Raw genomic sequence first — 17,089 nt, 5'->3', positions numbered from 1 at the left:
TAATTTTCAGGTAATTTTTTTTCCTGATTTCTTGCAATTTGTGGGACATTTCTTGCCAAGTTGCTTATTGCCTTTTAATCCGTATTTTTGAAAAGAAATCAAAGCAATTTGGTCAGGTTTCAAAGGTTTAAATGTATGTGAAGGTCGCCTGAATGCAGAAAACTGACTTCCTTCCAGGGTTCAAAGGGTTAATGTTGCATACATTACGCACCCTGTAGTGTGTTGCAGCAAATACAACATGTAACTGAAGCTCCATTGGCCATTGTGAATGAAACTAATGCTTTCCAAACAGGGAGGTGCGTGACTAACCGATTTTCTCATCCTCCTGCACCATCTTCCTCTCCTCGTGGAAGGCCCTGAGCCAGCGGATCTTCTCCTCTGGTTTCTTGGCCAGGAAGATGTGGATCTCCTCACTGTCTTTGTTGCACAATTTGAAGGCATTCTTAACGCTGACATTGAAGTCATCGTCGCGGCCATCTATGGCGTCCCGCACCTCGTAGCGATCCATGTCGATGCGGCCCTTATAGTACAAGATGTCCCGGCGTATCAGATCCTGGGGAAGAGGAGGAGGGGAACGTCTGTTAATGTGTGCATGTGTGTGTGCTGAACCTTAGAGGTGTCAACAAGCATCCTTCCCTTGGTATCCTGAGAGTCTGCCTTATGCAACCCTTTCCATCTGCTGCCCAAACATACAAACACCTTCCACACACATTGCAGGATGCCAAATTTCTCTGCAAAGCTGCTTGACACACTCGATATCATAAAGGTAGGAAGTACTATCTCAACAATGGTAAATATACTAGTTCATTAGGTACAGCAGTACAATCTAATAATAAAAAAAAAACACTGCAAAAACAATCTCTGTGAAGCTTGTAGTGGTCAGTTTTTGATGACACTTGAGTCACACATGACTGTTGTTAGTGATTTTGCTGTATTGAGCTGTTTTTTTTTTCACTGCAGTTATTTTCTAATGACTTGAGTTGAAAATGTGCAAAAATGTCCATCTGAGTTTGCCTGAGCAATGTCATGCATGTCTGCCAAACTTCAGACCTCCAAAATAGGGAGGATTTTGCAGCAAAAGTGGGGGTATGGGGGTCCTCCCACAGAAACTTTTGAGTTTCAGAGACTTTGTTTCCTGCATTATGGTGACTTTTAAAGAATGAAAATGACAAAATAATAAGTATAGTCATAGCATTTTTTAGTAGAATACATTATTTTTTTGTTTTTGTTCATGGAGGAAGGCTGTGCTGTAGACTTGTCAGGGGCCTACAGATGGCTGTCTATTCTGGCCCACACACCGCTGGGTCTTGGATGCCTAAGCGAGGCAGAACAGGAGGTTTACGGTTTCTTTTAGACAGCGGGGTACTAGTTTCACAAGTTTTATGTCAATCTGATATTGTGTTGATTCTTTGGACAACTATACAGTATTTTCTGATATTACAAAGTCTGTCACAATATGATTTTGATTTGATTCAGTTCAGGGGCCTGAGATCAATATGAGACAATATCAGAAAATATTCTCTTTGTCTTCTTCTTGTCTGTGGACATTTACCTGCATGGCGCCAGGGCGCTAGCACTGTTTAAATGTTTAAGAGAAAAGTGCGCTTGGATAGAGATGGCATATATCAATATTAAAAAAGCAAAAACAAAACACACACGCAACGTGGTTAGCATGGACACAGTGTCCAGTGGCAGCTGCGCCTGACTCATGCAGGCTCAACGGGTGCCCTTCCAACGGGAAGAAAACAGTAGGCTTTTAAAACTGCAGGGGCTTATACAAGCTGTACAGAAAGAGGCTGCTATCATAAACAGGTAAACAAGGGGTAAAAATGTGTCATAAATCGGGAGAAATACGGGAGAACTGGACAAGGGGAATAAAAAACAGGAGTCTCCAGGGGAAATTCGGGAGTTGGCATGTATGATGTCATGTCCTTAAAAAACTAGTTAATCCCACAGCCAAAAACCCAGGGATATCTCAGTTTACAAAAACCCTTAAAATGATTAATCAACTAATTTTCTGATGATCAACTATCTGATTATCGATTAATAACTACAGCTCCATTGTACTGCATTGTATCAAGAATTGTTTTTCTGATATTCTGTCCACTTCATGAAGTCTGACACCATCATGGTAACCATGGTGTCTAAGACATGTAGCGTGTCCACAATCACTCTCCTCTTCACTCATTCACTACTACCTATATAACAGACAGTCAGTGGCTCAAAAGTGAGCAGTAAAATGAAATTTCAGACATTTACTTATCATCACCATTCTTGCATTATGACTGACAGCTGTAGAGTCCCTGTTAATTTTCACATCTACAGGATCAAATATGAAGCATGGCGGACAGTAAATATAGTGCACTATAGGATAAATAAGGAATGATTTTGAACACAGCCTAAGTGTATAAGATACATCAGAAACATCTGGCATGAGAAGTGTAACTAAAAGAAGTGTGCATCTTATGTTAAGTCTCTCTTTCAGCTTCTAGGTTAGCCTATAAAATATACAAAAAACTGTAAATATTTAATTTATATTTTGCAACTACACCAGTTCAAGGCAGCATATAGCATCTTTGTCACTGATTAATCTCCAAATATTTTTGATGATTGATTAACTGGGTCTATAAAATGTTGGAAAATAGTAGCAAAAAAAAAAAAAGACATCTTCAAATGTCTTATCACAGTTTTCTTAAATCACAGCTGATTACTGGTTGTCAAAAGATGTCCTACTGTCCAAAATACAAAGATATTCAGGTTACTATCATACAAGACAAAAAAGAAGCAAATCCTCACATTCCTGCTGATTAATTATTCATCAGAATGATTTTTCAGCTCCACAGCAGTTCATCAACTACAAGTAACCATAACCGACGTAACTTTGCAGGGATAAGACAGCCACATAGGAGAAACCTTCATCGTGACCATTGCCTTAGGACCAAATAACATCCAGTCACACGATAAGGTCAAGGAAGGCAAAAAGAAAAAAACAGCAACGGGCATCTTTAATAAGCGTGCAGAGACAAATCTGCATCTGTGTGCTGATAAGGAAGAGATGAGCAGAACAAATGGAAGGCTATATGCAACGTGTTACTAATACACCCTGAGGACTGCCATTACACATGTACTGAAGATACTGGGGAGGGATGTTTGGAACAAAGACAAGAATTTACAATTAGCGTGCATTGGAGCAGAGTTTATTTAGGCAACACGTGTGATCTGCAGAAACGCTGGAGTTCATTTCTGGAGTCAGTGATGTTCAATAATGATAGAAGCGGGAAGGATGAGGACAGATGGAAGGATAGAAAAACAAAAGGAAATTCTATCTATATGTCTTTGTTAAGGTTTTTTTCTGTATTTGTCTGTGCAATGGCAAAATTACAGCTCCTCAGTTTGTGCACGTGTGTACGCGTGTGATGAGGCAGTTCTCCAGCCTCTGTGTGTGTGTTTGCGCGTAAGTGTCCGTCTGCATTTGTGTCTGTGTCTCTGTGTGCATGTATTGTCGAGTCTAGCCGAGCGTGAACACTGGTCTGACAGGAGAGCACAGCCTCGGTGCATTAGAGCCCAAACTACCACAGCTCCATTTTGTGAAAGGTGCTGAGGATTTGAAAGTGTCTTCACTGAGGGCTGGTGCGTCTCATAAGGTATTATGTAATCTATTTGCAGCTCTCGAGTAAGGTTGAAGAAGTCACATTGTCTTCAGGCGTCTCCGTCACCAGCCATGTGATACACAACTTTGAGGAGCACAGGCTGAGGGTGTGTTTCAGCTTATCAGCTTGTTTTCAGCCAACATGGTGTTCAAAAAAAAGGGAGAAAGTGAACAAAGACTGAAAGAGAGAGAGCCTACCTTCTTACAGAGGACCAGCTGGTGATCAAAGAGGAAGAAGACTCGCTGCTGGCTGCGTCCATACGGCTGATAGATCCATGACAACTCCCCAGTGTAGATGAGCTCCGAGCTCCTGTCCAAGATATCATCCCCCTAGAAACACAAACACACTTTATAGATGAAACTTTCACAGACATAGCTATGCAAATGATGCAACTCCACCAGTTTTACGCATACAGTAAAGATGTTTTCCCTGTCATTTTTCGTATGTCTCAGCCTGTGAAAACAGTGTCTTCTGTAGCTTTTTTCTGGATTTTTTTTAATCTGATAAATTAACTGTGATGATATCATAGTTGAAAACTCCATTAATTTTTTTTTTAAAAGAGAGCCTGCTTTACAGATTTTTCTGGACATGACTGGTTAAAAAATACTGTCAGTTCGTAGGATACAGCATTTTTGGACCTTGACCCATACTTGTGAATACAACTTAGAATATCTTGACCTCTGCTGCATTCATTTTCATGTTTTTTCCCCCACATGTCTTTAACACGCCCTCAAACTTTGTGAAACTACTCTATTTAAGGGTAAATTCGGTATTTTTCCATCAGGAACATTATTTGTAAAATTCTGCTGCCTCTTGGCCCGGTCGCTTTTGACAAACAGATTTTCTATCTCAATAAGCTTTACCTAGTTAAATAAAGGTTAAATAAATAAATTTTAAAAAGCTGAAATCAATCCATTACTGAGAGGGAACTCTGCTGCCATCAGTGATGAAACACACTGCTATTTTTTGCCAATGACAATTTATGGAAAGGAACCCTACAGAGATAGACCTTTTCGTTAAAGACTAACATCCTTTTTGTTAAACCACAAAACAGCCCCGAAATCGTCATCACCAAACCCCCATTTAAATAGGTAGTAATTTTATCTTCATAAAACACATTAATTCAAGTCAGCAGAAACAAACTAAAACTCAAAAAAAAACAACATCTTGTATTATCTTTTCACTGCTCCAATAATCACCAACATGGTTTAGTTGAAATAAACTCTTAATTCGCCCTTTTCGATATAAAAAATATGCTGATTTATCCATGATAAAATTACTGCTTATTTATAAAGAGTATGGTGGGTTTGGCGAAGGTGATATTTTAGGCTGTTTCTGGTTGAACAAAAAAGTCCTACTTTTTAACAAAAAGGTCTATCGCTGTAGGACTCTTTATTGTAATGTTGTCAGACAGTAATAATAACAATCTGAACCTGTCCGTGGCAAAGGCAAGCCCTTTTAGTGGACATACCTTGACACTAAGAACATGCCCAGAGTGGTTACACTGCAGCCTGTTTGAAGCACTCTTAATACTGCTCAACACTGGGCCAATTTAAAAAAAATGTTGTTGCCATTAGCCCCTTAAACATAAATTATAGGTTAAAAAATACTAAACATACCTTTTAAATCATAAAGTGCAATTTGAGAATATGTCATTTTTGGTTTGTTAAAAGGACAAACATTTACTGTTTCCATAAATATTGAATTGGAGGTACTTCCCAATAAAACGTAATATTTGAGTGGCGTACAGCTACAAGGGGGATTTCAAACAAATCCTTTGCATTTGTTTGGGCTGCTAAAAAGTGGGCTTGGAATTTCGTACAATACAGAGCTACAGCAGAGTCTGCTGCTGAGCAGACTGTTGATTCCACACACACCCCTCGCTGTTAGATCAGGAGGAGGCTGAGGGAAAGATGAATAAATTAGATCTCAACCACATCGTTTTGAAAATTAAAACAAAAGTTTTGCCCACTGATATCAAAATACACAGCCCTTTCTATCTCTCTCTAAATTGCTCTGTTAGCTTTTACATCCTGCAGTTTTATATGACCGGTGTAGCTAGCTAGAAAGTCTCATTTGATTGAATGAACTTTTGTTAACATTTCTGAGTGCAGGATAAGTCATCACACATTTGAAACAGTTTTACCTGATTTAAAGAGGAAAAATTAGGGAAAAATGGATTTTGATGTAAAAATACGGTTATTGTTTTTTTCTTTTTTTTTTTTTTTTTTTTTTTACAAATATATAATAACAGATAGATGGTTAATTAACAGGGCCACAGGATTTAACCTTGGGAAATTTATTTTTCATTTCATGGGGACTTTAAAGGGGAACTATAACCATTTTCCAAATTCATACATTTTATTCCTATGGCCTAAGACAGTCCAAAAACATTAGTAAACATAAACAACCCTCTCCCAACTTCAAAAGCTTGAGACTCAAATTTGTGATGTCATGGGGTTTTAAGTTGGGAACTGCTCTATAAGAAAATAAAACTTAAGCTCAAAAGAATAAAACTTATTTACGTATTAAAAACCAAACAATCTTTCTGTGGGTCCACAAAATCAGGCTCCCATTTGGTGTGTATGGAACAGCTCCAGACTTTATACCCTCTGACATCACATGTTCTTTCTGGCTTTGAGAGACAGTAGCTTCACAAATACTGACTAAACTTAGGCCATGGAAAAACAAATTGGAATTTTTTTTTAGTTCATTTTCCCCTTAGATTAATTAAATGAGCGACTTTGGGATTTTAAAAAAACATAAACAAACATTTAATAGGACGCTCTCCCTATGTAAACTTAAGATTGTTCTCTACATTTAGTGAAAGATGCATGGAGTAAAATTTAAGTTTATTCATCCCTTTGCAACATCTTTGACTTAACAGATGGACTAAACAGACCAGACCGGATTTTGTCAGTAAAACACCATCAGTGGACATCAGATGCTTGTAAAAGACTCCACAGTCAATACATACACATACCTCCCAGTCCAGAACAGAGGCTTGCCACTGGGCGATCTTGTCGATGTTCTCCAGTCTCCTCTTCCTCTCGTTGATTTGCTGAGTGACGTTCCGCATTACCGCCAGTGCTGCCGCCACGTATCGATAATCACTACGGACACAGTGTATACATAATTACCCTCAGAGTGTTAAAGGGAAAAGTTATAGCCCTTGGACATCTGCCACCCTTTAAAAAAAGACATGTAATGTTGCAGTGGTGGATGATACAGAGTAGCCTATTAAAGGACTGGGGTTATAAACTCAAGTAGCAGCAGTAAGTCTGCTGGAACACAGTCAAAATAACACACTGCTATTTAATTCTAATCAGCCACTTTCTCTATCCACAGTTAACTCTGACTGCGTCTTTGCTAACTGAGCTGGATTTATCCCTCTGGCTTTAGATGTGCAACGGATCCAATCCTCACTTTGGAAGATAATGCGTGTGTGTGTGTGTGTGTGACAGTGTTGTGTGTGTGTGTGTGACAGAGAGCAGGCCTATATCTGGCAGATTCTCTACAGCTCCTAACAGTCAAACACTGTGATCTGGCAGGCAGAGCTGGCAGAGCTGGCACCTGTCCCTCTCTGGCTGAGAACGCGTGGTTTGTGAATGACCTGGAGCTGGCTGAGACGCACTGAATCACTTACACCATGTTTCTGTGGGTTTGCACGCATGAGTTTGCACATCTGGATGCTCGTGTATCTGCAAATGTTTACGTTGTGTGCTGTGCTGTGCATGCACTGTGTGCGGGGAATGTTGACGCTCGTGTATGTGCCAACAAAAGCCCAAATTCATATTTAATCTATGATCTATTTATATCACAGTCTTATGTGATGTTTCTACGGACATGAAAATGATTTGATGTGATTGTGAATTGCATTACTGTCGTTTTCAACACAACTAAGTTTCCTTGATGAAATGTTTTCCTCTGCAACATTCACAGAAAGCTGGTGAAAGAGTGCAAAATGACATTTGTTTCAGTTCATGCATGGCTAATCACCGCGTCAGTAGAATAAACCCAACACCTGCAATGGCCGTACTGCAACATGATGCATCTGGAGCACAATGATGCATCAGTAATGCCTTCTTTTTTAGAAACAAGTAAACTGCCATCATAAAGGAACATATTCAGCAGATTAAATGTGACCTTGGCCAAAGAGTACAGTACCTGTGCTCCTGCGCAGTGTATTTGAGAAGCTCAGCCAACTGGAGTGGATATTTGCAGATTTTCTGGACAGGGGTGAGCAGAAAGCCATCTATGGCAATGTCAATCATTTGCTGGAGGAGGCGACAGGCCTCGAAGAAGTGCTGGTACCTGCCGTCCCTCATCAGTTTGCTCAGCTCCATACAGGCATCCAAATGGTTATTACAGTATTCTGAATAGATCCAAAAACCATCTTGCTGTAGATTAAAGGAGCAGAAAGAGACATGATGAGAGAGGGAATGATGTAATGAATCCTCTATTCAATAAAACATGCGGGGGAAGAGAGTGCCAACGTGTACAGAAGAGCAGCTCCGGTTACTAAAATTTTTATTAGAGCTGTTTTCTCAAGATCATGACTTAATTATCTCGTTATCTCAAGATAAACTGTTTGCTGGTGACTTAATTATCTCCACAACTTAACTATTATCACAAGATAACGAGATAATTTGAGATAACAGGCCTAACAAAATTATTAGCAATTATGGCTGCTCTCAGCTGGACAGCATCTGTACGTTTTTATCACAGCGTGTTAAAAAAAGGACTTAAGAAAACACACTTTGAACTCACGTGTTCTAAAAAGCATGGGCCAATTTCAGAGAGGTGGGGTTCCTCTGTGTTGTACTGTTTCTCCAAGTCTCTAACGAAGCCCATCTGGAAGCGGTAGATGTCCTCGATGTTCCCAAAGATGACCTTCAGCTGGTCGTCATTGAACATGTCCACACGCTTCCTGCACTGGCGCAGGTAGCCCTGCAACAATATAGGTTACAGCTGCTTTGAGGCTTTGAATGGTAAAAAAAAAACAGCTTCAGAAAAGAACAATGTAGGCCACAGCTTCTTACATCTCAACACTATTTTTTAAAATTGTTTGTTATTAACATGTGAAGTCATTCCTAAGATATAACTCATTTGAATCAAAATGAACTATGGCACTGAAGCTTCTGTAGAGTCAAAAACAATTTTGTGTAGGTCAAACTGTGGCCTCAATTTGTCAGTCCAATTCTTGTGGTTAATTAAATGCCCTGAAGCCTCAGCACTTTGGGAAAAGATTTTCTGTAAGAGGTAGGTTTTTGCTATTTCACACTCCACCACCCATAGTTTTCTCTGTTTATGAAATACACATGCTAAGCCTTTTTGTTTTGTTCCTTAAAGTCACATTTGATGCAAATAATCAAAATTAGAGCTCTGTTTTAAAATGGAGTATCCTCAATTTAAGACAAGTGTTTTGTATCTTTCCAAAATAATCAATGACGCAAGATTAAATAAATCATTGTGTATATATATATTTAGTATTTGACACTTAGATTCTACTTCCTTGATAACCAGAATGATCATGGACAGATCTTAAACTAATGGTTATTTTTTCTGTCAATTAATCTGTCAGATATTTTTTCAAGTAATCGCTGTTTGGTCTATAAAATGCCCAAAAATGGTGAAAAATGTCAAATCAGCATTTCCCAAACCCCAGGATGATGTCCTCAGATGTCTTGCTCTGTCCACAACCCAAAGATAATCAGTTAACTCTCATAGAGGAGTACAGCAAACAGAAAATAGTCACATTTAAGAAGCTGCAATAGTAAATGTTTGATCCTTAATGGGTTTGAGTTAAAAAAAAAAAAAGAGTCAAATGAGTTGGCGATTAATTAAACAGTTGACAACTAACCAATTAATCGTTGCAGCTTTGGTCATGAAGTGTGCCATTAAGAGCCGGGAAATTATCAACAGCTTAGTGGTATCTTGACATAATGTGCACATAGACTCAACAGCATCTTCCTTAAATTCTAAAACCCTTTACTTTTAGCAACACATAGAACAAAGTTTGAAAATAGTTTTCCCCTCTGCCTGCCTTTTTATATCTATTTTCAGGCACATCAAACTCTTCCACTACCTTTTCTTGCCTGTGCTTGTTTATTGAAAGTTAGAAAATATTGGGTCCTCCCACAGGCATGAAGTGTAGAGGTGAGAAGGTGAAATTTACGCTTTATTACAACTATTTTTAAACATTACACTTCACTCGCAATACAAACAAATGGTGTATGCAGAGGATTAGGGAAAGATGATGAGATAAGCAAAAATTTGCACTGGGATATCTTGCCCACCCAAAGTCATGATGCAGGTGTTTTGTTCTGTATTCTGATATGACCTCTGTGTAAGCAGCGCAGATGCAACGGCTGTGCTGGTGAGTAACAACATTTTAGAAATAACTGCTTCACATGAGAAACAGAATAATGCAATCTTACTTTAACCAGCTTGCATTGCTCTTAGTTTATCTCTGTATCTTTTACAGTATCAGCAGGAAACCACTGTAATTAACAGTATGTTGTACTGTTCTTGCTAGAAAGGTAACAGTAACAGTAATCGATTACAACTATTGTCTGTTTTCAATCAGAAATAATAAAAATAATAATCTGGAAATCTTACTACCAATTTATCAGTTCACATTAACATAATACAACAACTCAGTAATCTTCTATTCCCATAGATATTTGTTTCTATTAAACCAATGATTATGTGGCACTTCTTTCTCTTGACATCTTGTTTGTATCATCAAGACCAGGACAGTTACTATTAGCTATTTTCAGACTCACAAAGAAAGAAGAAAACGCTTCTTGATATACAATACTGTTTACAGAATAAATACTGTATCTGTGCTGCACATGCACACACGTATTAGCTTACGTAGTAGACTACAACTATGCCATGCAACACCAGTCCCATATACATACTGAGCTAGAGACAGCGACAGTTGTTTTGTCAATGTACTTTTTTTTTAAATGACAAAACGAGTTCACAGAATTTAGGAGTTATTCAATATATATATAGAAGAAGAACACCTCCACTCAATAATATGTTTTTCTTATATTTATGTCCCCTAAAATGAATGACCTTGACTGTATTGACTTGTAATTGTCCAAAGCTTGTCTCTGGAGAGTTGTTTTCTCTGCTGAGGGGGTAATATCTGTGCACTTCAACCGTAGGCCGGGAAAACTAGATTAAGTACGTCACTAATATAAAAGCCAATCACTGTCTGATATGGGCAACATATTGACAAGGGAACAGTCTTTGTTATAACATCTGCAAAGAAACATCTGCCAGCACAGAGCAGGATGCTCAGTACAGAGAGCAGAGTCAGCATAGTGAAAGTTTGTAGGCAAACGTGGTAAAGTGTTTTGGATGTAAACCTGGACCTTTGAGCTACGTTTCACCATCTACCGAAATCCCACCTTAGCAGATATTATTTCAAGTTTCAGAACTGCTAAAGCTGGGTCAGCCACTGCCAGCTAGCAAACAACGTAAAAAATTAATGATGCTAACTACTCCATTCTGATACATCTGTAAGTTGCCTATTTTGGTGGACTTGTCATCTGAGTCTGGGTCTTAATGAGTCTTAATAACGTATGGCTGAATCTCTCCACATGTTTCCTCTAACATTAACGCCAGCCATCTTAATGCACACTGCTCTTTTACTGGTCAACCTAGCGCCAGCAGCACTGGAGAAAGCAAAAAGTGAAAGCTAAACCTAGTGCAAGCAGTGGTAGTGGGAGGGGCAGAGGCCTGATCCAGAATTCTCAATGAGGCATAAAGAGTAGATCTGTTACAGCCCAAGTCCAGTGTTTAGGATTTGGTGGCATCTAATGGTAAAGGTTGTAACTAACTGAAACTTTTCTCATGTGCCATGTGTAAGATGTACGGTTGCCAATACGAAAAGGCAAATAGCCCTGTCTAGAGCAGTTTGTTTGTTCCGGACTACTGTAGAACCACAAGGTAGACCCTGTAGTAGAGGACCTGCTACTTATCTATAAACAGATCATTCTAACGAAAACGCAACCATTCTTAGTTTCAGGTGATTATACACTAATGAAAACATAGTTATGAAAATCATATTCCATTTCTGCCAATGTATTCCTCTAAATCCTACACACTGGAGCTTTAACTATTATGTTGGAAAACTATGTTAGTATTGGTACTTTAAAACAGGTCTCGAGGGGCACTTTAAATGCTGGTTTATAAATAATATGCCCGTATTTTAGATTTAGATTTAAATCTGGACATGTCATATTTTGAGTTTTTATAATTGCCATGCTAAAAATGTAAAAAAAAAAGGCTCTGCTCTTGTTTAATTTTATTAGGTGTGATTTCTAGCCTGTCACTCCAGCATGAATCATAATATAATGACAAATTTAATCTGGACTAGATCCCTCCGAGTGTGGCTGCTGCCACCACTGTGTACAATCAACAAATTGTGTCTTCATATCTAAAAAAAAGGAAAAAAACGAACTATTTTTGGACTGTTTTGAAAACAACAGAAAAAATATGGCTTTAATACAAGTGTGAATGTGGGAGTGTTAAGAATTCATACTAGACCCTTGTGTAGCATCAGACAGGCTGCTTCTCCTCTCATACACGCTCCAGTTAATTCAGCTCCTTTTTCATTTACCTTTCTTATTGTCTCTCTGGTATTACAGCAGCGTGTACATATGTGTGTGTGTGTGTGTGTGTGTGTGTGTGTGTGTGTGCGCGCTGATGAATGTGTACACGTGTTTAGTACCTCACAGATGTCCTTGAGGTGTTTGATGTAGTGTCTCTCTGTGCTCATGATTTCATTGATGACGTTGGCTCTCATCTGGTCGCGGTTTTGGAGGGGCGAGCCCAGACACAGGCAGTCATTGGTTGGGTCCAGGTGCCCATTCTGCACCTCGCTGGTCCCCTCAGCCGGCTCCGCTCCACCGTCCTCCTGGTTCACCCACAGCTGAGTGCAAACACATTCACACACACACAGAGCCACACACACATGCACTTGAATAAGAAATATGCTCAGTTAAGTGTTAAGTGAATAAATCTGATGAAAAGAGTGTTAGTAAACAGATACATTCAAGTATTCATTTACAAAATCTTTGCCATTTAAGTGGTACTACTTCTCATGAGCATGAATGTGCACGCGCACACACACACACACACACACACACACACACACACACACACACACACACACACACACGCAAACACACACGCAAACACACACACACACACACACACACACACACACGCATGAACACACACCTCACACACACAGAGCTTCTTTAAGAGGGTCACTGGTAGTTTGGTCAGTGAGTGAAACTGTTCCTCCAGCATGTCAGAAAGGCGAAGGACAAACTGCCAAACCCTTCAGAGTTTAAAATAAGCCTCTTTCTGAGACTTGTGCCCAGAGGGTATGCAATGCCCAACCTCGGCCCTGTGTGTGACTCAAAAAAATCCTTGCCCTGCACATATGCATGCATATACACTCGCACACAACCTCACAATTTCCTCACACATGCACTCACCAACACACACAAAACCACATACATAAGAGTATTCAACTCTCGCTCATAGAAAGGGCCAAGTGTGCGTGGTTTCAGATGTCCAGCAGCCAACACCTGATGACACACAGTTTGCCAAGAGAACATCAAAGAACCGACGGGTAGAATGCCAAACACAAGATGAGAAATGCAGCGCCACAGACAAGCAGAGTGACGGGTGGTAGAGCACTGACTGCAGGACGAGAACTAGTAGCGCAGCATTAAGACTGAGGAATAGTCAGAGTCAATAGTAAATGGAGTACTGAAAAAATAATCAATATTTAAAATAGAAATGTCCATGAATGTTAAAAGGAATAATAATTCCAGAATCCATCTAATTCTATGTGAATACATTTGTAGAATTTGAGTGCAGGCCATTAAGAAGACATTAAACATTACTTTACTTTTGACTCATCAGTTCTGCCTCTCTATCGACCCCGTTGAGAATGGTGTGAGAACGTCATGTTAATGTTTTGGTAATGTCGAGGGTTCGTTGCGTGGACAGACTGGAGCGGGCGGGTGGGCGGGCAGGCTGGATGGGTAGATGAAGCTGGGAAACGCACCTTTGACGTGGTGTTTTGGAACCGTGGAGTTGCTATGGGGTTGATATAGAAAACCTGTTTTGTTTGGGGCTGAGGAGGGTGGGGTTCCACCTTGGAGAGAGAGAATGACAGAACAGAAAGATACTTTTTGGTTGACAGTCAGTCAGCCTGTCTGCCCTGCCCTCTCAGGAGTGATTATGGAAGGGTGGAAAGGTGGAAATGGCCATGAGGAGTGTCTGGGGAGAGGAGGGGTGTGTGCTCTGCTGTGGAAAGCCTCCACCTACAACAAGGATGCTAATTCTCTCTTCAATAAGTTTAGTAAAAAAAAAACAAAAAAAACAAAGTATGGAATCACATGCAGTAGCTGCATCAGACCTTTGTGTCAAGTTTAGTTGAGCTGAAATATTTGTGAGATTATATAAGCACGATGTAGGACGCTGTAAATTTAAGTGGATTTCAAGGGTAGGAGCTGAAGTTGATGCCAAACTAAAAAAAGGGGCTCATCAGCATCTTTGTTTTATTGTCCCTGAACACACAATAAAGGCCCTTAGCTAGTTATTCTCTGATCTCTTGAGTGTTATGTGTTATCAAAATAAAGCATTATTCAAGAGTGTGTATCCGTGCGTGAAGCGAGCACATCAACGTGTGTGTTCTCTTTTTCTGCATGTGCACCTTCCTCTTTGTATTTATTAGCTTGTGTGCATATGTTCATGTGCCTCCATTGCTGTGTGTGTGTGGGAGTGTGTTGTGTCTATGGTCGCTGGCCAGCCATGGCTGCAGCTAACTCACCCGTACAAAGCTGGCAGGGAACCATCCTTCCTCCTCATCAATCTGGCCCCACCACCAGTCCTTGTTGGAGGCGTCCAGCACCTTGATGACGTCACCGGCCTTAAACGCCAACTCCCGGTCCGCCATGGTCACATGGTCCCATACCGCCTCAGCGTTGACGATTGAACCTCCACTTATCAACTAGAGAAATCGGAGGGAGAGACAGGCAATATCTTATGCTTTGTTCTCATAACGTGGAGCCACTGCTGTGGAAACACCACTACAACAGCATGAGGAGCACTGCAGACACTGACCAATAAATATGGGTCCACGTGACCTAAAATAGCATATAAATCAAATTTGAAAGTGATTGTAATTCAGTACTCAGCCTCATTTTGGCCTCGATTTGTGTGAATCCTTGTTGTTAAACCCACTCAGATTACTAATGGATGCAAATACACACCCTCAAAGCCAGGGCCCACTGGCAGCTTAGGGATTGCAAATAGAACAACACAATAGCCGACACAGACCACAGTACAACACAACAAAATGCGACAACACAAAAAAAAGGCAGAGCCATTAGTGGAGAAACAACACAGTGTTCAGAAGCACAGCACCAGTCTCCACACAGGGATGGTAATTGGCCCATTATGACATTAGAATAATTACATGTGTTAATGTAATATAAATGCTGAGGAGCAAACAAATGTGAAGGGATAATCTCCCTTCCTTCATGCCGTCACCAGAGCTTGTTATTTTATCAGCAGCAGTCTTTGACAAAACATGGAAGGATGACTCATCAAATCTTTTCTATTGATTTTAGCATCATGAATAAATAATGTGGACATTATGCGACACTGAAAATAACGGTTTAAATTGTACAACTGCTGTGCATGTACATGAACTGAGCATTGTTTTTGTGGGCACGCATCGTGCTGTAGAGTGTAACAGCACAAGAGCCTGTCAGGTGATCAGTATTCTTTAGGGGATCTGGAGAGGCTAAAGGTTGTTCTCATTAAAGGACAAGAGAAAACGGACAATGTTCCTGAGAAGGACCTGGGTCTGACATCATCCATCTACCAAACAGCCTCATCATCCATCACCCTGAGGACTTGGCTTTGTTGCCTTGAGTTGAGCACAAACACACATACGCACGCGTGCAGCCACACTTTTAACTTCACATGCATTAAAACCCTGTATGCATCTGTGGCAGAGCTCCAACTGTTTGTTCCAATTGTTCTCTCCAAAGTAGTGTTCATCAGCATTCTCCAGTCCAGAGCTAACCATGCATCCAGTCCCTGGGGCTGTGGGCAGAGCAGCCAGCGCTAACCAAGCCTGACAGGAGCTGCTTAGGCTCTAGGTAAGGAGTTATCAAAGGCCTAGAGACAGGGATGTCACATGGATGGACGTGAAATTAGTTCTTTACTTGCATTAAGGCTTCTGCATATTAAAGAAGTATTTCACTTCTAGAAAGGTGGTCCTTTAATAAGCTAGGAAGTCTACGCCGTAAAAAGGCACAAATACTTTTTAAATGACTGCTAGATGACCAGAGAAAACAGAGAAAAAACAGAATGAACTGCACTGCACTAGACCAATAGAGTGCCCCATAGATGATCTGGAAGCTAACATCGCCCCAGTGCAAAATGCCATGAATTTTTGCACTGGATGTTTGATTACTGCCAAAAATAAGCTTTGTGATAAACAAAATGTTTATGATACTTACACGTTTTGTTCAGCAAAATAATCTTCACAAATGAACACCACTTTCAGGATTTTAAAGCCTGAATGCACTCGCCCTAAGTAAAAAGCTATTGCTAAACTAAAATTACCTACACTACGGTTGCGTTGCCACTGCTACAAGGCCGCAAAGCTGCTTTCAGCGTGACAATGTTCTGTAATCACATTCCACCACTTGTTAGAATTTTTTTTTTTTAAAGACACATATAAGCTTCAAGTTTGCGAGTGGGGTATTTACTGATGTATTTTACATACTTAAAAAAAAGTGAAAAAAAAAGTGAAATTCTCTTTGGCTTGTATTTACTACAGACCTTATTTCAGGCTTCTAGCAAATAACCCTTTTTTTTAAAAAAAGCTCAAATGCTGAAGGATTCCAAAGTTTTAGGACTCTTCCTGGGATCTCAAAATGCTCCCACTGACAGGTGATTTAGACAAATCAAAGGTGGCCGGCCAGCATGAAACAATCTTGTATAATTGTTAAACAGTGCACTAAAACATGTTACTGCATAAATTTGAAGCGAGAGATATGCAACTCGGTTACAGAATTGTGCTATATATTTGATCAGCACTGTTTAGTTCTGATCTAAGTTTATTTTGGCCCACATTTCACTGTGCAGGAAGCAGTATGGCGCTGCCTTCCTGTTCACAAACTCTCCCTATACAGTGACGCACTGCACTAAACCGTGTTTTCTAAGACCATTTTAGGCAAGAAATTGGCAGTGCTGTGACAATAATCTTGATGTATATTCGATCAGCGCCGCCTAGTTTTACCGTTTAATTGGATTTTGGTCTGCATTTGAGGTGGGGGGGGGGGGGGGGGGGCTGGGCAAATGTGTCTCTTGGTTTACTTCTA

General features: G+C 40.1%; 1 protein-coding gene across 3 annotated transcripts in view; it reads right to left on the bottom strand.

Annotated features, from left to right (window-relative positions):
* LOC121948278 (spermatogenesis-associated protein 13-like) overlaps positions 1-17,089 on the bottom strand; it is a 55,238-nt gene that overhangs the window by 8,823 nt on the left and 29,326 nt on the right. For 2 of the 3 annotated variants that reach the window (XM_042493629.1, XM_042493631.1), the window contains 8 exons: positions 14,521-14,700; positions 13,753-13,842; positions 12,400-12,600; positions 8,421-8,600; positions 7,818-8,050; positions 6,634-6,763; positions 3,848-3,979; positions 310-553 (listed from right to left, as the gene is read on the bottom strand). In XM_042493629.1, the coding sequence (XP_042349563.1) occupies positions 310-553; positions 3,848-3,979; positions 6,634-6,763; positions 7,818-8,050; positions 8,421-8,600; positions 12,400-12,600; positions 13,753-13,842; positions 14,521-14,700 (1,390 nt within the window). The remainder of the gene's footprint in view (positions 1-309; positions 554-3,847; positions 3,980-6,633; positions 6,764-7,817; positions 8,051-8,420; positions 8,601-12,399; positions 12,601-13,752; positions 13,843-14,520; positions 14,701-17,089) is intronic. The other variant, XM_042493630.1, reaches the window with a different exon arrangement.

Source organism: Plectropomus leopardus, chromosome 9 (assembly GCF_008729295.1).
Source record: "Plectropomus leopardus isolate mb chromosome 9, YSFRI_Pleo_2.0, whole genome shotgun sequence".
In the NCBI taxonomy this organism is placed as follows: domain Eukaryota; kingdom Metazoa; phylum Chordata; class Actinopteri; order Perciformes; family Serranidae; genus Plectropomus; species Plectropomus leopardus.
This window is presented reverse-complemented; position numbering and strand designations above follow the sequence as displayed.